At 33.1% G+C, this 23,888-nt stretch overlaps 1 protein-coding gene across 1 annotated transcript; it reads left to right on the forward strand.

Annotated features, from left to right (window-relative positions):
- The first annotated feature begins 13,911 nt into the window (after positions 1–13,911).
- LOC113402684 (facilitated trehalose transporter Tret1-like) lies at positions 13,912–23,369 on the forward strand. The gene is made up of 11 exons (XM_026642992.2): positions 13,912–14,059; positions 16,097–16,249; positions 16,677–16,879; positions 17,664–17,850; positions 18,474–18,638; positions 19,078–19,214; positions 19,844–19,936; positions 20,607–20,718; positions 21,808–21,922; positions 22,853–23,008; positions 23,270–23,369. Exons 1-11 carry the CDS (start codon positions 13,996–13,998, stop codon positions 23,298–23,300), a joined length of 1,416 nt encoding a protein of 471 aa, XP_026498777.2. The 5' UTR covers positions 13,912–13,995; the 3' UTR covers positions 23,301–23,369.
- Positions 23,370–23,888: the final 519 nt, after the last annotated feature.

Below are 23,888 nucleotides of genomic sequence, written 5' to 3' on the forward strand. Positions count from 1 at the left end.
TCGCCTTCTCCCCGGTCTTCTTCGGCGAAGCGGGTCGGCAGTACTGTTGTGACACTCCCGCTCCGCGGCCTTCTTTTGTGTCATCACGTTTTCACAGAACAAGACCTATTTCTTCCAGCATCTCTCGCTGTCGATCATAGCGTTTATCACGCTTGGCAGAGAGAGGTCTCCGCTTACAATGGCCGCCAGGGAATGGCGCTGAGGGCCCCATGCGGAACACTCAATCAGGGTGTGGCGGGCCGTGTCCGAAGGCGCGTCGCACTCGTGGCAGGAGGATGTGATCTCTCGCCTCGCTATCCGGTGCAGATACCTACCGAAGCAGCCGTGCCCGGTAAGCACCTGCGTCAGCCTGAATGAGAGTGTGCCGTGTCTTCGTTCCACCCAGCGACTCAAGTGGGGACGGATAGCCTCCACTGTCGCCAGGCCTGCCGGGGGGGACCCCAGGTCCTCCTCCTACCTTCTAATCAAGGCTCGCTGGGCTAGAGCCCTGACTCGCTAATCAGCTTATCGGTAAATCAGACACCGAGTGATGTACTAAATCTATAAACTTCATTATTTATAACCCCAGTAGGTGCCGATTTGTATTTTATTTTAATTTTAATATAATTGTATCTTTGTTATATTCAAGTCGATCTTACACCTTCGTATTTATATTAATAAAAAAACGAACTCTTCGTACACTGTATTATTCCCTCTAATTGGTTAATTTTACACAAATCGGAATTTACGATATCCCGGGAAAATGTTCTCGTCATGCAATATTACCCGTGATCATCATTCACGGTAATTTTTTGATGTCAAACATCTACGTATTAGTGTGATTTGCCTATCAGACCGATTCCCTCATACCGTCACGCACTCCGTCGCCGCTCTCTACTCCTCTGTGTGTGTTTTTGTCCCATATACTAAGTACCCATTTCGTTGTTATATATTATTGCTATAGACTATGTTTTTTTTTTTCTTAATTTTTTTTCTTAATATATCTATTAGGTTACCTGTTTCGATGATTCATATGTGCCGGGCGTCTCGTCATCACGAGCTTAATTTGTGTTTAACTCATATTGTGATCGGCGGTAAAGTAAAACTTCGCAACACCCGTGCCCTGCTGTTATAGGTGCAATAAGTATGTATTCGATTAATTCTTGGTAAGGATAAAAATCTGAAAGCGCAGCAGTGTGGTGGACAATGCTCCAAACCTTCTCGTTAGGATCCTAATCTTATAATAAGTAATAGATTTATATCGATAGTATTTCAAGAATCGGAACTAACTTACGTACTTAACTATAACAAAGTATGATGTTTTCCCTAACTACACCTAATTCCGAGGATAGCCGCTGGTACAGTAGCGGTAGGAATTTACACGTCACGGCTGTCAAAGTGACAGTGACGTCTCGTCAATCAGTGGACGGCTGTCAAACGACAATACGGCTATTTATTTTTTAACCATGTACTTAATCGCTGATAAAAATCCACCATTAAGTGACACCAATGACTTGGACGATTTCTACTTTTTGATACGCTTCTGTGGTGAGATACAGGGTGTTTTAATGATGGGTTTATAATTTAATTTTTATTTTATTTTATTTAACATATTATATTTTGTAATCATCAATAGTCCTCGTTTTGTAGGTTCACAGGGCCGAATTATCCATTAGGCAGTATATGCAACTATCTATTGGCATATAAATGCCAACTCATAATTGCGTATTTTTTTAGTCCCGGTTTTAGTGTACTCCACACAGGCATTTATACCCCTAATTTAATATAAGCCATAACGAGGTAAAATGTTGATGTTGAGGTTGATGATATATATCTATGTTAGAAGTAAAGTTTTATAAATTTCGCGCGGGTAAAGCCGTAGGTCCAGCTAGTATTTGTATCAATCTCACCTGAGAAACTAATATTAGTTAAGTTTTATTAAATTTTCATATTTTCTTAAATATAACATTACCGATTGTGGCCAATAAATAAATAAACTCAAACTAATTTATCGCCTGTATAAGTCAGAGTGAAAAAGCGACATGCCATCGCGTCGAATTCACTCGTGATTAGAGTCACTGCTGGGGTGCTTTGTATTCCAACGTGACCCAAGCAGTTGGTACTTGATTAACCCCTATGTCGGTGGCGCTTATTGATAAACCAAAATTCGATTTAGCTATAAAATCAAATCAAATGTAAAATTATAAATAAATAATAATGATTATAATGTAAGTAGTCACGTAAAATTTACAATAAAGATTTCTGATTCGACAGATAATTAATAAAAAGATTGATTGATTAATTTCGTCATAAAAACACTTTTAAATTTGTTAAATTGCAGGTAGATAGAATTCTCCGATACTTTCTGCAAGGGAAAAGCATGAGTAACAAATTTGTTTTTAATTCTAGTATACGTTTTTATGGAATATTTCGGTTTATTCTTCCGAATAAAAAGTATTTTTAATATGTTTTAAAGCAGCCACTAATACATTGTTCGAAGCCAGTAATTAAGCGGCTTGTCAGAGGTATAGAAAAAGACATAGAGTACAATCTGACCTCACCCCTTCACACGCAGGCAGAAACCAGTTGAATCATAACGTACCGATATTGAAACCTCGAAGCGAGCCTAGACGTTTTGGCCTTGATACTGACAACTACAGATATTTTATCGAATATTATAAAAAATGTTTCTAGAGATTACGTTAATCTCAAACCGAGGCTCCATGAATTTCCAAATGCTTAATTTTTGTTTATAATTCATCATGTGCTCGGCAGTGAAGGAAAACATGCAACGATCGGCGATGGAGCGACGAAATGGCAGGCTTAAATCTTCCTTAAAATAAGCGCCTTTAGTAGAATCAAGACTTTTCATAGTTAATATTATTTTCTCATTGTGTTAGAATGTTATCCGCTACATATGTATTTCCTCAGAAGGATGATTTTCACCGCCGAAAATGATATTATACATATTTTTACGATATCCATAGACATTGATATTGTAATAAATATAAACCACTCATATGCCTTATGCCTGTAATTACTCTGACACACTCATCCTTCAATATGGAATACAACAGACTTAAGTATTGCTGTTTGGCGGTATAATAGGGTAGGTACCTACCCAGACGCGTGCCAACAATTAATTATATAGTTTACATAAATACCTAATATACTTGTAATAAGTAGAAACTAAGCTTATAAAAATCCATGATTATTCTCCGGAGTCAAATCCGTAATTTGATTCAATTAAAATCTCAATATGAAGAGAACAGACTTTTTAAAGCATTCTATATCTACTTATAAAAAAAAAGATTACAGACGAAGCCACGTTGCCATGGTTGTATAAAACAATCAATTAATAATCCGATGCTATACTGTTTAATTAAGACACCGATCGGATAAAAGGAATAAAAAATATCCCCAAACAAAATTTAAATCATTAATAAACACGTCTGGCGTAGAACTGAAGTCCACTCGTTTCAGTGGACGGATTAATTAAAAAGTTTGATACGAAAAAAAGGTGCAGTCGAATCGGGCGTCCCCAATTAAAATTCTACCAGGATTCATTAAGGTACTTCATTTTTAAGTGCCTGTTATGAGTTTCGCGTTCGATCATTAGTCACGGATAGTAAATTATATATTTAGTAAATAATGTGATCATATACAAAAAATTAAAACCCACAAATGTCACGTCAATAGTCTTATTTTAAATCAAGTGAATCAGCAAATCGTAGCTTCTTGTGTAATAATATTATGTACGAAAAAAGTGTTCCGAAACGAGCTACATATTCTATTATAAGTTGTACATATATTGGTTATTTAGTTATTTCAATAAGAAATGAATACATACAGTTTTCCCATTTATAAGCATATATAGATATAAAAACTCAAAAGTACACATCACACTTTCCGTACTGGTACACGCAAGGTAGTGTTTAATTTGACTATCAATAAGTAAGTGTAATGCTTCTATATTAAATAAATGAATTTGAGATTGATTCTGACAGTTTAATAAATGTTATTATATTTAGTTACTGGAATCGTTGACTATTTGTTTTAAATCTAAATTGATATTATAAATGCGACAGTAACTCTGTCTGTCTGTTGCTCTTTTACCGCCAAGCCACTGAAACGATTTTGATGAAATTTTGGTATTAAGTCAGCTTGAACTCCAAGGAAGGTCATAGGCTTTTTTATAATTGACCTGACCTGAAAATCCCTAAAATGTGAGCGAAGTCGCGGACGACAACTATCATTACATCATTTTTGAATAGAACTAATAATAATATGTCCTTTTAATTACTGAAAATTCTGGCTTCTACTTTTGTCCACAACGAAGTTACAGGGTCTCGAAATTACCCTGATTGGCTTCAAGACAAGGATGTATTGGCTATACGAGACAAGGTGGGTACACTGCCGTGACCCCAGATAAGTGTACATTGAAGTTTGTATTTTTAAAGGTTATAATTTGATGATGATATTGCATCTTCATTCATGAGATTAAAAATTGTGCTATCATCACGCGCAAACGTTTCACAAATAAAAAATACATGTTACATTATGCGCACCTATTAGCACTGGTCATTCTTAAGCTACTGGTCAACCTTCTCTCAATAGTCTAACAAACTTATGGTCCAATAATCGGAATATTATATTTATTAATTGTGGACACTAAATGCAACATCTGTTCACAAATTCAAGATCGCTCAGCGTGCCATGTAACTCGCTATGCTTAGAATATCTTTGAAGGATAAAATCAGAAATCGGATTATCTGGAGAAGACCTGGAGCTACCAACATGGCTTGAAGAATTAGCAGACTGTAGCGGCAAGTGGTAGCTGATCACCAAGGATTGCTGTTCGAGCAAATGAGCTCCAGTGTGGAGACCGCGGATCAGCAAGTGCAGTCGTCTTCCAGCTAGGTGGGTCGGTGTCTTGAAGAACGTGGTTAGAAATCGACTAGTTGCGAAAGTCGGCGAACCAATATCTTTAGCTCATCTAGGGAGATTTGATTGGTTGAAAAATCGTAAACGAAAACCGACTTTATTATCGTTGATGTATAACAATTTTTTTATTTTAAATAAAATATTGTTTAAGAACTAAATTCGTTTTATAATTTAGAAAGTAAACAATTACATTTTGACTCTTAACTCGACTTCAGGGTATCATTTAAATTGATACATAAAAGCTCAAATTAAAATTCCTTAAGTCGCAATCGTAAAAGATTGTCAAGAGCGAGCCAAGAATCTTAATAACCAATTTGTATTTAACAAATCTCTTTGACTTTTTTTTTCAGAGACTTGCAAAGGTAATTGGACGTTTCTGGATGGATATGAGCTAATTAATTTGAGAAATGTTTATTGCAGCAATGTTGTCTTTTGAAACTGAAATTGAAGCTCGTAAAAATTAATGGATCGCGATGTATTTATAAGGATCATTTGAACAATGTTGCAATGTGTTGGGTTTAATAATTTTTTTATTGTTACATGTAAACTGCTTTAAAATAAGAGTAACTAATATAATGGAAAATTTAACATATTAACATTTTTAATAGAAATTTTAAAATCAGCCGTAAATTAGTTTGAAGTTAAAAAACAAAAAAGAGTCATTAGTTTTCTAATTAATTTGAATATTTAACAACCTAACGACAATCACGCATAATGAAACGCTGATAGGAAATCGTTCTCCGCCTTACCGCTAGGTGGCGCTCAGGCAATTTGTCACACTCCCAAGCAGACCTGACAGGCCACATGATTTATCTCCGTCACACAAAGGCCTCTCAAATAGACCCCCCTCACAAAGCAAACACTCAATTTGGAAGTAATTACGGAGGGAAACTAGCCTTTATATTGTTTGCTCAAAGCTTATTTTCCCGCCAAAGTTTGACAGTGACAGGGCGGTGACAAGATCGCTTCGTTCGGAAACATTCCGCGACTAATTGTATGTATCGCCCGTCGCAGAGCACATTTGTCAATTGTCGCCAACCTCCCTTATAACGGGACGTAATTAGTTAGTCAACTATTTCTGGAACGCTTTGACGGCTTATTAAGATTTCAAATTGAACACAAATTGGATGTCATACCTAACTGATAGCTAAGATGCTTTTCCTGTTCTTTTAGGGTGACGTTGAGTAATCATTTTATTAGAGCGAAGACAGCTTCGTTTTCTGCTTATCAAAAAGTCATCTATTTCGTGATCCGACAAATCCTAAGGCTAATACGCCTAATTTATATAAAGTCTTTGTTATTTTATTTGAATTGGCACACAACATGTGGCTGTGTATTTTCATTTATCATTTAGATGCCCATCTATTTAATGTTCTTAATTAACTGTAATTATTTGAATCTGATCCAACATATTTTCTATTCATTTTTGTTTAAAGTTCTTTACTAATTTAACCGTACCTTTGTTAAAATGTATCTTTATACTTAATTAATTTTAATGAACAGTGAAAAGATTAGGTGTTTATTCGTAAAACCAAATAAAATGTACATACATTTAAATATTTCTTTATAATTGTTTATAAATACTGTTTCCAATAACCTAAATAAAATAAGGATTAATCAACTATTCACACCAAAGGTACAAACGAAAGAGGATGCCTATCTCTTTTCCAATCACATCGAATGAACAAATTACGAACGCAATCAAAGCGATCTATAACGATTTCCGGACGTAGAGTTTACTTTTTTCATTCGCCACCTAGAAACTCCTTTTCGTTCGTTTTTTAACCGTATGTTTTCGTAAATCGGAACACGATTGTGAGAGCACTCACTAATCGACGGTTCGGTATCCGGATTCGTTGCGGTGCGTTCCAGAACGAGAATCGAATATAAAAAAAGTTCAATGTATCGAATCGATTGAAATGGCTGTCGACAAACGATCTGTTTGACTCCACAGATGGTACTGCTGGGAAGCGAGCTTTAATGTTGTCGTCCAATGAGGTAATGTTCTATTTGGCTGTATTAGTAATACCTCTGTCAGATCGATCTATATTTTGTCTCGCTTACACAAGTGTTAATTTTACCTAAATTAAAAAAGGAGAGTTGATAGCGATATTTTAACTTGACTTAAGCTGATACTCGCTGCGCGTTGAGTGGATGATAATCTTAATAAGATATAATTAATTCTATTTGAAAACATATGTCTGTGATATAAATTAAATGTATTATTTGCTTAATTAGGAGGGAAGAAATCTTGGTTTGTATAAAAATAGAATAATGATGGGAAGAATTGTTAAGTTAACTTTTTAGATATGTCATTTAGACTTCGAGTTTTCAAATAAAAAACTCCTAAGAACCTAATTATTTTTTTCAACAAGTTTAAATTTAAATTAACAATAATATATGTACGTTATATTATATGTAATTATAGCTTATTTATAAAGGAAAAATGTATCCCAAGATATTAAGATATGTTAAAAAAAAAGTTGGTCGGGGTGTTTTATAATTCCTATCTGGTGGTAGGGCTTTGTGCAAGCCCCTTTGGGTAGGTACCATCCACTCATTAGATAATCTACCGCCAAACAACCATGACCTATACCATAAAATATATGAATTTAAAGTGTTTTAAGCAAACACCAATGTTCATAGACAATTAGTACCTATGCCTACATAATATTATTAAAGTTTGAAGATAGAATCTAGAAATGTAAGCTTATCTTAGCTTCAAGATAGCTTTAGCTTCAAGTATTTCAAGATAATAAATCTAAGTAAAAGATATGTTTTTAATATTTTAATTTCAAATAAAAATATTGTATAAGTAGTTACCTCGACTTGCCCTTCACTGTGCTATTCCCGTGCATTCCAAACCGATCGGGGAGAGGCATAGCGAAACCATTATAATATAACCAAGAGCAATATAAGCAAAACCAGAAAATTCATTACTCTTAAATTAATAATTAGAAACAACCACAATACGAATATGAACGAAAATGCTATACGTGTGATTCAGATGTGAATACATATGCACGAGGCCTTATAATGGCTGTATACATACATGCTTTAAAACAACAACCAATAGTAGGTACGTAAAAAAAAAGAAAACAAAAAAATGGCGTCGTCGGCGGGAAAATTTGCCGGCATAATATTTTCACCCGCAGTGTGGGTTGCGGCAACTAATTGGATTCCTGTTACAATAAACGCGTCATCCCCTACAAAAACCCACCCTCTTTTAAACTTCGGAGATAAAGCCGGAATAAAAACAAAAAAAAAATGAATATCATGGTTTAAAATTCGCATGTCTTATTTTATTTTTATTTCGGTTTTGATTACACACAATAATCTGATAGAATGTTATTCCAACTTACTGTAATGTTAATCAATTATTTATTCTATATATTTATCTACAAACGTATCTATTTATTTATTTGAAGAGCCGAGATGGCCCAGTGGTTAGAACGCGTGCATGTTAACCGATGATTTCGGGTTCCAACCCAGGCAGCACTGAATTTCCATGTGCTTAATTTGTGTTTATTATTCATCTCGTGCTCGGCGGTAAAGGAAAACATCGTGAGGAAACCTGCATGTGTCTAATTTCAACGAAATTCTGTCACATGTGTATTTCACCAACCCGCATTGGAGCAGCGTGGTGGAATATGCTCCAAAACCTTCTCCTCAAAGGGAGAGGAGGCCTTAGTCCAGCAGTGGGAAATTTACAGGCTGCTAATATAAAAATGTATCTATTTATTAGATTTAATTAAGAGTAGGTATAACATATTTTATTATCAACCAATAAATAAGTACTACTGTACTTAACTCTATATTTGTTATCAAAGTTATTTTGTAATTAATAAAAGACTTATAAAAAAACTAATCGAACTATTGTCAATGTATGAGATTCGTCAAAACCACACGAACGCAGAAGAGCAAAACTAACTAAATTACATTATGAAATACTCTTACGTTTAAGTAATTAATTGAATGTCCTTATTTATTAACATACATATTTATTTATCTATAGTTGAAGTTATTTTGGAGTGAAAAGTTTTTTATCGGAATTTTTCGATTAATTCTGGACGCCGAAACAATAATTGCTAATGTTGTATTTAATCTTGCAAATTTGTTTTTTATTAAAGCGTAATTGAATAAAATATGTTTCCATTTTGATTATACTAACTGAATTTAGCTTCCGATAATCATTGAAAGTGGACTGTGAGCTGGCTATAAAGTCCATTAATAAAAATGTTGTTACTATATAAAATGTTACTATGATGGTGATTTCGCCGTGACCGATTTTGGTCATTGTTGCCAACAAGGGAGAACAGTCAAAACAGGACATATTATAGTGCGCAAGCTCTCTCATAATCTGATGGGATTATATATATATATATATATATATATATATGTATTATTACTTAAGAATGTAAGAATTAGATTTACACGTACCTTAACCAGTCTTTGTTCGGCAACTATATTTGAAATTCTTCTAATGTCATAGATGTCTACTTGGTGGTAGGGCTTTGTGCAAGCCCGTCTGGATATGTACCACCCACTCATCAGGTATTCTACCGTCAAACAGCAGTACTCAGTATTGTTGTGTTCCGGTTTGAAGGGTGAGTGAGCCAGTGTAACTACAGGCACGAGGGACGTAACAACTTAGTTCCCAAGGTTGGTGGCGCATTGGCGATGTAAGGAATGTTTAATATATCTTACAACGCCATTGGCGGTGGTGACCACTTATCACCAGTTGGCCTGTTTACAAAAAAAAATCTGTCAGGTATCTCGATCCCCTATTAGAATGATACTCCAATAATGTAATTTATTGAGAAATACTTAATCTGATTCCTGAAGACCTGACTTTATCATATGACTTATGGTATTCAAATGGTCGTATTCAGTTGAGAAGATACGAGACTTCAGCTGACCTATATACAGCAATTCAAGAGAAAAGGCGGCAGATAGAAGATTTTGACATTGAACGTTTTTTTAATAATTCACGTTCTTAATTTAAATACGATAAAACGTTTTATCATGTATCTGAAACTTGTAATACTTCTTTTTTTTTTTAAATACTGCGTTACCGATCATCGAACCGAGTTAAAATCTTTTCAGTTTTTAAATGTCAAATGGTTTTATTGAGAGCATTTTTGTATTTATGAGATGTTTATATTGTGTGGATAAGTTACCGCAGGCGCTTGCAACCAATAAATTGCTAAATATTATTTGAAGATTTATAGTATACAAATTAATAGTTAATAGTTATCCGTACTGACTTCATGTGGGTAAAATATAACTTAGAACATAAAGAACAAACATAACAACAAAATTTTTCATATTATAGGAAAGTTGAAATTCTCGCCTTTTCTAAATGCATGTAAACCTTCCTCTTGAATCATTCTGTTTATTGATGAAAAACGCATTAAATTCTGTTGCGTAGCTTAAAAGATTTAAGCGTACAGACAGAAAGGCGTACGTACAGAAGCGACTCTGTTTTATATTATGTAGAGATATAGCTCTACATAATATACATCTACAATAAACCTATAACACCACGTCCATACGTGATATTGTAATACAAGATTTTTTCAATGTGATCAAGATACAATGGCAATGGCAAATAAAGAGATCATATTGTTGTTTTTAATTAAGGTACAGTGCCCTCTTGCATCTAACCTCTAATTTTACTGATTTTGTCTATCATAATTTTTTTTTAAACCATCTTCATCATCGGGCAGCAGAAAGAACATTAACGACATTATTCTTGTTTACCAAAATTACAAATAAGTCTCTTTTTTATTTTGAAATGGGAAGTCAACTTTTGGTAAGTAGTTAAATTAACCATTCCTTATATATCAATGGACCACCGATCATAAGACAACGTTATATATAATACAATAGCAATACCTTACTCAGAAATCACCATTCAAACCGGAACACAACAATTTACACAAGTACTTTATATGTTTATTCATAAAAAATGAATAAATATACAATGACTACTATGTTAAAACTTGTATAGTATTGATTAATTACGTCGCGTTGGTCACGAATTTATCATTTATTTTAATTGTAAATCAGAATTACTATTATTATCGCGATTAAGCTGTTGCTCGCTTCTATGGAATTTGCTTCGCTCTCCATCGTTACTAACCGTCTTTTAACACGTGGAACTCCCGTGACTTAGTCTGCTTAAATTTAAATTAATTAAGTGCTCATTTTATATCAAATGTTATTATAATAATTGTTATTTAGTCTTGTATATGTCTTAATACACTATAAAAGTACGTTCTCATTAATATCTAGTTATACCCTACTCATAAATAGCCTTCTGGTTTACTGTTAACTAATCAGAGCGATTAAGATGATCCCATAGACAATCAGATAAAAAAAATTCAACCAGATTCCTTTATTAAAATAATATTTAAGGCTCATAATCTATTATGATTTAAAAAAAATATCCAAGCGATATTTCTTTTTAAAATAAAACCTACTTATTACGTATCAACCATCAGGTATCCCGTTTGCCCGTCCGAATATACATTTATAAATAAAAAAAATTCAAGGACTTTGCACTATTTTTAATTCATTTATTAATAATTTCGTACATATTATAATAAATATCTAAGTTTTTCTTATATTGAAAGGCAACACGGGTAATGTTTAAAGTTTATTAATCCTAAGGTGACTCAACGTGTCCTAAAATTCATGTTTTTATCATGCAATTAAAATTGGTTCATTCGTTTTTATAATAACTGGTCACATACGAACAACGCATACCTTTATATAATAGTGTAGTGTGTGTTGATATAATTTTATTATAATAAATTATTTATGAATAATACACAAAGCCATTATGCGAATACGGAAACCTTGGAGACCTCGATACAGACTTGAGATGTCTTATACTTTGTTATATTAAATCTTTACATACACTGCTCAATGTCCTCAATTTAGTATCGGATAAAACATTAATTTCTTAAATATCTACTATCGAATACATAATCATTTACATTAATAATCTACCTTAGTCCCTAATACCCGTATATATCTTACGATAAAGAAAAATCAACTTTATTTTATTACAATAAGGTTTTTACATTAACAGACCAATAAAGTAATTATCCAGAGAAATGAATGTAACTTACTTTTACTTTTAATATAATTTGAAGTGAACTTTAAAGCTATTGATATAAGGTTTCAATTTAAAACAAGCTGACTTAAATGTGAAGGCGAAACGACACTCAAGATCAAGGACAGTCGCAGTACTTAGGTCAATTAGACTTGTAATTATTCGCTTAAAATTAGATCCTTTTAGTTATATAGATAATTCAAATAATTTATTTCGATCGTGATTACATGCATGCTTAAGAAGTTTTAAGCCGATTTAATGTCTTTATTTAAACTAATATAAAAAATTGTATTGTATATGGCGTCATGATGATATGATTTGTAGAATACGATTTTTTAAATTGTTATATATTGCTTGTTACAAAATGTCAAGCAGCAGTCACTACTTGAGAACTAGACAAAGGTGATAAGATAGTGACGTCGCTCGACTCTCGGGTTCGCTACTGGATGGGCGCAATTCGTTACTGTCGATCAAATGTAGCCGAAACAAGACTTGGATGAGCTCGCCGCGAGACCCTAATCACTTCCATATGACTTTAAATTCCTAACTATATTGACTCTATAGAAGTTTCAAAGACTATCGATATAAGTTTTACCAGCCATGGCCGTCAAGCAATAGACACTTACAGCCGATTAATCTCAGGCCACCTTTCGGCTAAGCCACCAGAACTAACAGAGCAGGCACTTTAACCAATATTCGCTGTAACATATTGCTAAACAATGCCTAAATCTCTTTTGCAACAGTTTTGAGCCTTGTTGGACGAAGAACGATAAAGCCATGAGGCTATAAACGCAGGACGATTTAGGTTCAGTGTTTGGCGATTCCGTGATCATCCCGAAAAGACGAAGTGAGAACCGCTGGTTTTTTAGGGGGTAATTCGGCTTGAAAAGGCGCACCAGGCTGTAGGCAAGTCCCACATACAACTCATGCATGGCAAATGCGTAATTTCGAGCGAGATAAAAAGGCCGATAACATTCTAACTGTAGCAATTTGGACCCAATATCAAGTGCATTGCATAACGAAGCACATTCTTATGGACTTTACTTGAAGCCGCTTTTTGAAAATGGAAACTCTATTCTTCAATGTAAAAGTATTTAACAAAGTTTTGTATAACGGCCTTATTTACAAACTGTACCAACTAAGACTGCTAGACTGGCTCGTGCTCACCCTTCGAGACTACATGTCGCCCTTACCTTTGACTTGTCATCCTATCGTTCACTCATTCCATACACACCGGAGTTCCTTAAGATTCAGCTTTAGCTCCCCTACAGTATGTCCTTTACATGAATGATATACTCAGACAGATACACTGAGTAAAGTGAGTTATATTCATAGACACTCGGCACCGACACCGCAGTCAATGTAGACTCCAAGCCTACTACTATTGACAATTGGTTTAGGATATGGAGGATCGAAATTAATCCCGGGAAACTCACCTTATAAGACATATTTTGCGCTTCAATGTTCCCTTTTTTTGAACTCCTCAAAAAACTGGAGATAACAAAATAAATTTAATTCCTATATGGATTATCATGAACACAAAAATCGTTTCATCTATTCCTAATCGCTTCAGTTTAATCCTTTCAAACATTTTCTTCGATTACCTAGTTTTTTATACTACCTAAGTTTTACAGTTCCAAATTTAGCGGTTTTGTGTATTTGAAACAAATTTAAATATAAAAAACTTTTCTTCGTATTTTAATGGCTTTTAATTCTAGCATCTTAATTGCCAATTATTTTTTCGTGTTACTATTTGTACTTTTCGTTATTTTTTTCGTAAACAATTACAAATATACAGTAAAAAATGTGAATGGAACTGGTCTTAAAGCTAAGAATTACTCGTCCAGATTTAATCGCAATGGCTGACTAAGTGCACGTCTAGTGTTAGTGTTTGATTAAATTATTAAAAAGTTCGTGTTCGATTTCCGTTTTAAGTGAACTTTTGAGTGATGTTTGATATATTTTTAAAAGACATCAAATTAAAATGGCGTCAATATTTATATGCGTCATTAGGTAAAAATATTATTTATTTGTTTTTTAAATATTATATATATTTTTATATTAAAATAGTTTTATCGAAATATACTTTTGAAACGATATGGACAAAAACATACTTACTAAAATGTTTTATATATTATAACTTGTCAACCCTTATTACTGCCAGCCGAGTAAAGCAATTATTCTCTGATTAATCGAAATAACCTGTAATAGCTTTGATATCTAAAAATTATACGTAGACACTCGGCGTAAAAAGAAAAACAATCTAAGAATTATAACATTTAATGATTATATTCATCCAAATAAAACGCGGATAAAAAAAAACGAAAAAGAACTTTATTATTTTATTTAATAAGAATGTAATAATTTAAAAATTGCGTACATCGTAAAAAAGTGAATTCTTAATCATTTGTTATAAATTGCATGTCTATAATAAACTATTTAATATTTTACGTAAACATAAAAAAAGCGATCGTAATCACTTAACAAACGAGTCAAAATATTTAATTCATTTTATCTCAGGAATAATTATTTTAAACGAAATTACGATCAGAGAGATTCAACGCAAATATTTTTAAAAATCGTTTTTTATTAACTATTATTTGTAATTCAGTTTTCCTTAAAACCGGAAGCCAGATAGAAATATACACCAAAAGCACGAACACGGACAAACATACGTGGAAATCAACGCTAATATTATAAATGCGAAAGTAACTCTGTCTGTCTGTTGCCTTTCAAGACCTACCACTGAACCAAATTTGATATGAAGCAAGATTGAATTCCAAGGAAGGACATTAGGGCGAATACTTTTTTTATGCCTAATGCCCCAACCCCTACAACGTGAACGAAGCCGCGCGGACAACAAGTTTGTTTAAAAAAGATACCGCAACACATTTTACGTGTTTCCGTAGCTCCTGCATGTACAAAATAGTCTTTCGCACTATTTTATACATACATATAACAAGTTTTTCTACGTTTAGCATCTTGTCCTTTGCGAAGAGGTCATAAATCCTTACGAAGTTTCATTATTGCTTGGAAGAAATTGTACAGAAGGTCTCGCGTTTTTATGATAAGGTGTTTTTTCCCAAAATTAGTGTATATAATGACCCAATTTGTTTTTTGTGTGATTTGAATTACGATTGTGACTAATAAAGTTTACGAAAAGCCTTATTAGCTTCACACACAGGTCATAAAAATGTTGTTGTTCTATAGAAACTACACCTTATTAAAAAATATTATAGAAAAACCCGGACAAGTGCGAGTCTAAGTTGCGCACGCAGGGTTCAATCCAATATTAAGTATAAAAACGGCAAAAAAATCATGTCTGTGTATGTGAGACCCTGTTTTATAGCCGCTATAACAATAAATAATAAAATAAACGCATTATTTGTAACAAAATCAAGCGTCTAACTATCACGGTTCATAAGATACAGCCTGGTGACAGACGGACTGGGGCGGAGGGACGGACGGACAGCGGAGTCTTAGTAATAGTGTCCCGTTTTACCGTTTGGAAACGTAACCCTAAAAATGTTCAGAAGTAATCTGCAAAAGATATAGAATAAATAGGAATAAATATACAAGGCACTTAACTTTTATTAACTACTCCGTCATTATCAAGTATTAATCATCGGTATTAATTTATTCATACGTGAACTGTAGTTTACATCCGATCGTAATAACGATAGAAATGAAATCCTTTTGATTATAAATATAAATGATTGCTAATATATTGTTGCAAGCCGTTGAACTAATTCCAAAATCTATAATGTTTTTTAATATATCTTGATATTCTAAAAAGATCGATTATAGAACCCATCAAAGACAATTTTAGAAAAAAAATATCTTATATTCTACATTACTATATTAGTCTTCGAGGGATATCTTCTTTATTTTGTTAATATTATGAATACGATCATTATTTTGACTCGTCTTTGTCTTTATTTCACGCGACAACAAAGCATCGCTCGAACATATTTTTCACGATTAAGAGTGGTTTATATCCCGAAATATACAGTCTTGAAGAGTATAATTAAATAAATCATTATTTTATAGCCAGCTATGGCAGTCTCTGTACTGGGATGTCCATGGGATGGACATCGCCAGCCTTGCCGCAGCTCCGCTCTAACAACTCACCCTTACCACGAGAACCTACGTTACAGCAGGAATCATGGATAGGATCGTTATTAGTTCTCGGAGGATTGCTTGGTAAGCACATTTTCTCATTCTGTAGCTATTAACGTTTCTACTCCAAAACATTTCTGACTTGTGGTCCTATTGATTAAAATACTGTTTGGAATATATCATATTAGTAAAATGTAGTAAAATAGTCTATGTCTAAACTTCATTGAATTCGATTATAAGTATTTAATATGTAATTTTTGACAGTGCACTAGAAAGCTAGGTGTTATGTATGTGTGTGTGCGTGTGTGTGTTAATAGTAACTAACCTTGGTTAGTGACTATGAGGCTATGAAAACTATAAATCTACCTATTATAACTGAAGTGTTGAAGACATTTTATTATTTGTAATTGATTTTTTGTTTTATACTTAAATATCTGCAAATCATAGACAATTAAGCATAAACTGTGTTAATAAATTACGGTTTAAGTTAATTTTTCCAAAAAAAATCCAGGGCCCCTAATCACAGTTCCTCTATTAAACCGGATCGGGCGAAGATGGATTATCATGGTTTCAAACATTCCTCTACTCCTCGGCTGGTTGCTCGCTGGTGTGGCAACTGATTTGTCCACTATTTACGCCGCTCGTATTATGTGGGGTTGTGCGACTGGCATGCAGTTTGCAACTGTGCCATTATATATTGGGGAGATAGCTGAAGTAAGTATCTAACTATGATACACCAAGATATTGTTAAGTTACTATCTGTTATTCTTATACATCCAAACATACAATCATTGCGGGTATTTAGTAAAACATTTACCTCTTACGACAATTGTAAGAAGACATATCATATCATTGTTTAATTAATGATCCTCTAAGCAAAAACATTTAAATTAAAATATTTTTATTGTAATATATGACCTAAAGTATAAAAATACTAATATAATAATATAAAAATGGGAATTATTTATGATATAAAATTGCCAAAAATATTTACCAAACATATGCTACTAAAGAAGAGGCTTGATGTTATATTTCGTTTGCTTAGGCAAATATAAATAATTAATATTGAGAGACTCATATAAAACCAGTTTTCGACGACTGGTAGTTTTTTGTATATCAGCAAAACCTTACGATTCGGTCCCCTTATTTTTATTACTTTTAATTGTTACCTAATCTGCATATTTACATAATACATTATGAACGTACTTATAATTGAAACCAGTTTTTAAGACCATAAGTACACAACAAGTTTCTAGGAAACGAATATGTCATGCATGAAAATTGGGCTTGGCAGATACTTTAAAGAAATGTTTTTAGTATGTATTAATAGTAAGTAATCGATCGCTTAGATTTGACATTGTCAAATCGATTTCTTCCTAGTTATCTGCCAAAATATACCTTACTCGTTTACTAACATGATCACTCAAAAGATATATCATCAAAATACATACAATCATAAACTATGCGTCGATATTCACTAAGTTATATTCTGTTAAAGGACAAGATTCGTGGTTCCTTAAGCTCATTGTTCTTGCTCTTCATCAACGTTGGATTCCTCCTGGCATATTCCATCGGCCCATTCTCCACGTACTGGGGCCTCACAGCTACTGGCGGTATACTGTCACTGTTCTATATCCCATGTACTTGGATCATCCCAGAGACTCCGTTCTTCTCAGTTTATAAAGGTGAGACTAAAATTTGTTTTTATAATTTATCACAATTGAAAGAGTGAGAAACCCTGGTGAGAAATCCTGTACGTCCTTTGTGTATTCTGTGATATATGTGAATGTGTTTGCTGTTTATCGGCGTGGTAGAATAAGCAGTGAGACATTTATTAGCTTTTACTAAACCTAAAATAATATTGATGATTACTATAATAATATATTTAACGGATTTATAAAAGGGCCATATTGATGTCATGCAAGTATGATATTTGGTTTTTGCAAGCCCATAACAACTATCTCATCAACTATTCTGCTGATAAGCAACTGCAATACAAAGTACCTAGGTCCTGAGTTTGTGAAAGCGAGTGAACCAGTCTAACATGCTCTAGGGACATAAATTCTACCCGTAATAGACGGCGATTTGTCGGCCTTAAAAATGATTAATATTTCATGCAATGCAAATTTCTATGGGCAGTGGTCATCAATTGAGATTATGCGTGTCTATTTGCTCTAAAATTTATAAAAACGATGTTAACCTATCGTCATCTAATGACCAAAACTACCGATTCTCTACATTCCAAACGGTCTCACCTCCGCCTTCAATTTTTATAAAAACGATCATAGATACATTATAAATTTAACAGGTAGAATCGAAGAAGCATCTCAGGTTTTACAAGAACTAAGAGGGACATCGAAGGATGCTGTTCAAGCAGAACTGGAAGGGTTACAAGCAATCATCGCGAGGGAGTTCAAAGTTGAACCCAGCGTGAAAGACTTGTGGGCTACCAAAGGAAATTTAAAAGCATTGGGTAAAACTTAAAATATTTTTTAATTAAAAAAGTTTGGTAATTTTTTTTTTAAAATGTTTTTAGCTTGTTTTTAAGGTTCGTTCGTTAAGAAAAGGTCCGTCTTTATGCACTATTCCATTATTTAGTATAACGAGATATTTTACAAACATGAATTCTATAAGAATAAATTTAAAAAATATGAATTTATGGCGGAGGATTTTATTGATTACAAAATACAATTTTTATTAAAAAGTGGTATGGTATGGTACCCATAAATTTGATGAAAGCAAGCTGATCACAAAAAGTGATACAATATGCCAGTTAATGATTTATTTCATACTTTCCTCCAGCAATGTTCACATGCACCTTTTTAATCGTCGTTTGAAGATTTAACTAAATGTTTCAACGGCGCAGAAGATTGTAATTAAATCAATTAAATTATTAATAATATATTTTTTAGGTATTTGCGTTTTCCTAGCCATGTTACTGCAACTGTCGGGGATCGATGTTTTACTTTTCTATATGGAAGAACTTCTTATAAAAGTAGGCACAAAAATGTCCCCATCTGATGGAACCATAATAATGGGAGTTGTTCAGGTAAATGATTTACTAAGTACTGACTTTTTAATTTAATGCTGAAACAATATAAAATTTGTTCACATCGACTTATGTCAAAGATTAGGCAATTAAAAAGAGAATCGAAGATTCAATTAAATCAAGTCATTATAAAACTTTTTTAAGAAATCTAAACAATATATGTATTTTCATAAGATTGTTTGATTCATCTTCAAATGATTATACGAAGTTGTAATGCTATAAGTATTTACTGATTACAGTATACCTTGATAGTCTAGTTGAGTTCAAATCCCACGTCAGGTCGATAAAAAATAATTAGATTTTTGTGTCAGGAAATTAGTTTTTACTTTCTAGCAGTGCTACACTCTCGTGCCTCGGAAAACACATACATCCTGTAGACATCCCGCTTGATCTGTTCACGTTAGATTACCGTCCAGTCTTACGATGAGAGGGACAAAAAGTACACCTGTATTTCTCACTCACACACTATGATATCTAAAATTATATACCTTGACCGAAATCTTTCAGAAAGACGACATTACATTTTACGGAGTTTCACAGGGTTTTATTTTTGGCCCTTCGCATATTTACTATTTATGATTTCGCGCAATTGAAAATTCTTAATATAATATTGTCGTTTCTTTAACCAGGTTGTTACAAGTTTCATTACACCTCTAGTAGTGGATCGACTTGGAAGGAAGCTTCTCATGTGGACGACATCGCTTGGTCTAACGATATTTCTGGTAAATCCTCATACACCTAAAACGATAATTTATTTAAAACTAGTTGCGTTCGTGGTCGAAATGTTACCATTGTTTCTTTTTATCAATATTTTAAAAGTTTCCTTTCGAACACATGTACGGTACAGTACAATGAGTAAAAAAAATTTGATTTTCCTCTATATATGTGAATTCCCCTGCCCATAGTCATGAACACTGTAAGAAATGTTAATCATTCCTCATATAAACAATACACCACACTGGCTCACTCACCCTTACAATTGTAACAAAACAATACTAAGTGTTACAGACAGCGCCAAATTAATAAATTATTATAGATAACAAAGTAAACATATTATAAACAGTAAGGGACAAGTAAAAGAAAAGTGAAAACCCATAAATGTCTGTGGACACCGGTCTCTTCTCCTCTCATAAAGTATTATAGGTTATTCTACTATAACGGGTTGTTGGACGAGTGTAACGAAATTTCTCCCAACAGACGTTTTCTCCGCGATGTTTTCCTTCATCCCCTGTAAACGAGATAAATATTAAACACGTAATAAACTCATGAAAGTATTCGTGTTTGCTTTTACCCCTCACGACTTTAACAATAAAAAACATTGACTCGTATGTCACTCTTAATGTACACAGTATATATTCTATTCATGTTATACCAAATTAGCTGTTTTTTTAGGGAATTATAGGTATCTACGCGTTACTGGACTCACATTACCACTACAACGTCGAGTCCTGGGCGTTCCTGCCTCTATTGTGCCTCATTGTGTACATGATATTATTTACTCTCGGTAAGTACATACATAAAATACTTCATAATATATACAATCCAACCACGAGAAGACAAATGCCAAATAAACAACATTTGACATCAAATTGACGCGTATTGGTCGAGAGCTAGATTAATTATTATGATGTACATCTGCTATCGGAACTTTGGAAGTAAACCTAAGTAAGTATATATAGTAGTTAAGTGCAATAGTGTTGTAATAAGTAAAATATATAGTCACAAACAGTTGGTAGCCCAAAATATGGCTGAGCCATTAGCAAATCAAATGGAAACGTAAATCTAAGGTTTGTTTATCTTCATTCCTTTTTTGATTGAAATGGGCAAAAAAAAAAACAATAAGAACTAAGATTTAAATATAAGTAAATATACAATTGAATTTAAAAGGCGAACTTGTTATGCATGAACTTTTTTCAAGACCAGAAATGCAGGCAATAATTATTATAAAATCAATAATAATTTATAGAAAAGTATTACATTGATAAAAAAAATAATCAAAAATAAATTATATAAACTTAAGTATAAAATTCATTTCTAAGAAAAATGTTATGTTATCCAGTGAATAAAAATTAAAAAAACCGCACTCAATGGTCACTTACCAAGAACTTTGTTTCTGTTTTTTTTGTATTAAATATATTCATTAGACTTTTAAATTACCTTGAAATAATAACATAAAAAAATACTTCATCATTTAATCGAGATTTACTTTTAACTTAGTTTAACTTAATGTATGTGATTTTTATATGACTTAAACTAAATCACGACTTATGAGGATATATTCGGATGCGGAATAATGTGTAGCGCCCTTATTTCCCCTGTGTAATAAAAAGAAAAAAAAAATACGAGCATATCATTAATAATGGAAACACCATTACGAAAGTCAGCTAGTGTAGTCACCACGAAACATTGCTATGATACTTTTTTTTAAGGAATTATTAACAAATAACAATGCTATTTAATACCAAATGCCTTATGCCGTTATGCCTTAAAGCTTATGTTGGTAGAACCGATAATAGTTTAAGGGTCAGTATTAAACAAAACAAGTATTATTTTTTATATAGAAGTTTCCATAAAATCCATATGATCATTACAGGTGTTGGTCCAGTACCTTGGATCTTGGTAGCAGAAATGTTTCCCGTTAGAACCAAGTGTCTCGCCAGCGGTATAGCCTCCTTCATGTGCTGGCTGGCTGGCTTTATTTGGACCAGGTATTTATCAGTAATCAGGCTTATTTCTGGATCTTATTGTTACCTTAATTATTTTAGCGTTTCATTAAAAAATCACAACAAAAAAACCGAAGTCTGTCGAACTCGAAATGCTTATTATAATCTTTCAATAACGTTCAAATAAAAAATACTATAACCTTGAGTAATTTAGTCACATCATCAGATCTCTTTGCTGTCGTTATAATTTGACGCCCTGACAAAATGTGTTAACAAGAGAATAATCAGTGAATTTTTGTTAACACACACACTCACATTTAGTTCATTATTACCAACCATCCCACTCACCCGTCAATGCTTAGGGTTACGAAACATAAACATGTCCCGACGTCGATGGCGTCCTTAGCCGAGGTCAAAACTCACAGGAGGCACTATTAGGACGCGCGTATTTTGTGCCTTTAAGTGGGCTCCCAACGTACAATTTGTGTATTTTAAGACTTGCCATGACGCTGTCTATTAAATTAATTCAATAAAAGCACTTTTGAATCGTCATAATATAGTGTAGAATAAATGTAAAGCTACCACCAGTTCGGAATGTATGCTCTAAAATCTATGCGAGAAGAATCGGCAAGAAATTCAGTAGTTAATCTTTTCCACCATTTTAATTACGGAGTATGTCAGTAAAGAATAATTAAATGTATACACCTACAACCTGCTTGGAAATCAATAAATACCAAGTCCACGCTTTTTTATCATTAATATAATCTTCTATGAGTATTTTGCCTTAATTACCCATGTTTTTGACATGAATATTAAATTTATTAAAAAGCAAAGTTAAAAATAACTGTGGAATTTTCAGCTTGTCAACATTCTTGGACATTATAATATCTCCTGAGGGATGGCAATTCTTTAAAATTGGCAGAAGAATATTATTTATAGACTCATCTCATTGTTTTTTTCTAAATTGCATCACAGGTTCTTCCGTGACGTGGCGGCGTCCTACGGCATTTACACTGCCTTCTGGATATTATCCGTGTGCTGCGGGTTTGGCTTCATTTTCTCCGTCAGTCCACTGTTGCCGGAGACTAAAGGGAAAACCTTCGATGAAATCCAAGACATGCTCAATAATAGGTAACGGGATCTATGCATATTTTGTTTGAAGTAAAACTCATCGAGACTGCCAGGCTTGAAATTATTATCTTATTAGCAGGTTTTGGTACGAACACCGAATCAGGCTTATAAAAAATTATAAGGTTTTTCAATTGATTCTTATGAACGAATATATTTTTATTTTCATAAGATATGAAAATAAAAAAATCCTCATGGATTTACAATATATTAATGAAATGATAATTATAATATATATTGTAAATTTTCTTTAATTATTTTCAGAACAAAGCAACCAAACCCGGAACCAGTTTAACGTGGGAATTATATTTAAGATTTATATTTGGTTTATAATTTATTGTAACGAATAAAAAAATATAATTGTTAAAAATGCCATTTCATTTAAATAGATCATAATTAGTTTAAATGAAAAACTATCGCCGTTTGATTAACCACTTCATAGTGAAAAAACTTCCATAGACACATGTATATTTATCCATGAAGTTTTTATTTTTTATGAGAAATAGTTCTCGCCCGCGACTTCGCTCACGTTTTAGGGGTTGGTCGTCAGTTTTAGGCATAAAAATCTATACCTGCCTATGTCTTTCCTTGGAGTTCAAGCTTGCTTCGTACCAAATTTCATCAAATTCAGTTCAGTTGTTTGGTCGTGAAAGAACAACAGAGAGAAATAGACATTGTTACTTTCGCGTTTATAATACGTTCAATCTATGCTAATATATGTATATAGGGTTTTTGGTAATTCGACGTATTCCCGTTAGGTTAAGTTAGGTTAGCGATAATTATAACTCCCATTTTTTGAGTTATCACGTTTTTTAGGTTTTTTCAAAATCAAAAATTTCAAAAAAATATTTAAATAAATAGTAACATTGTAAGTTTTGTACTT

The sequence above is a fragment of the Vanessa tameamea genome, chromosome 24, assembly GCF_037043105.1.
Source record: "Vanessa tameamea isolate UH-Manoa-2023 chromosome 24, ilVanTame1 primary haplotype, whole genome shotgun sequence".
Lineage (NCBI taxonomy): Eukaryota > Metazoa > Arthropoda > Insecta > Lepidoptera > Nymphalidae > Vanessa > Vanessa tameamea.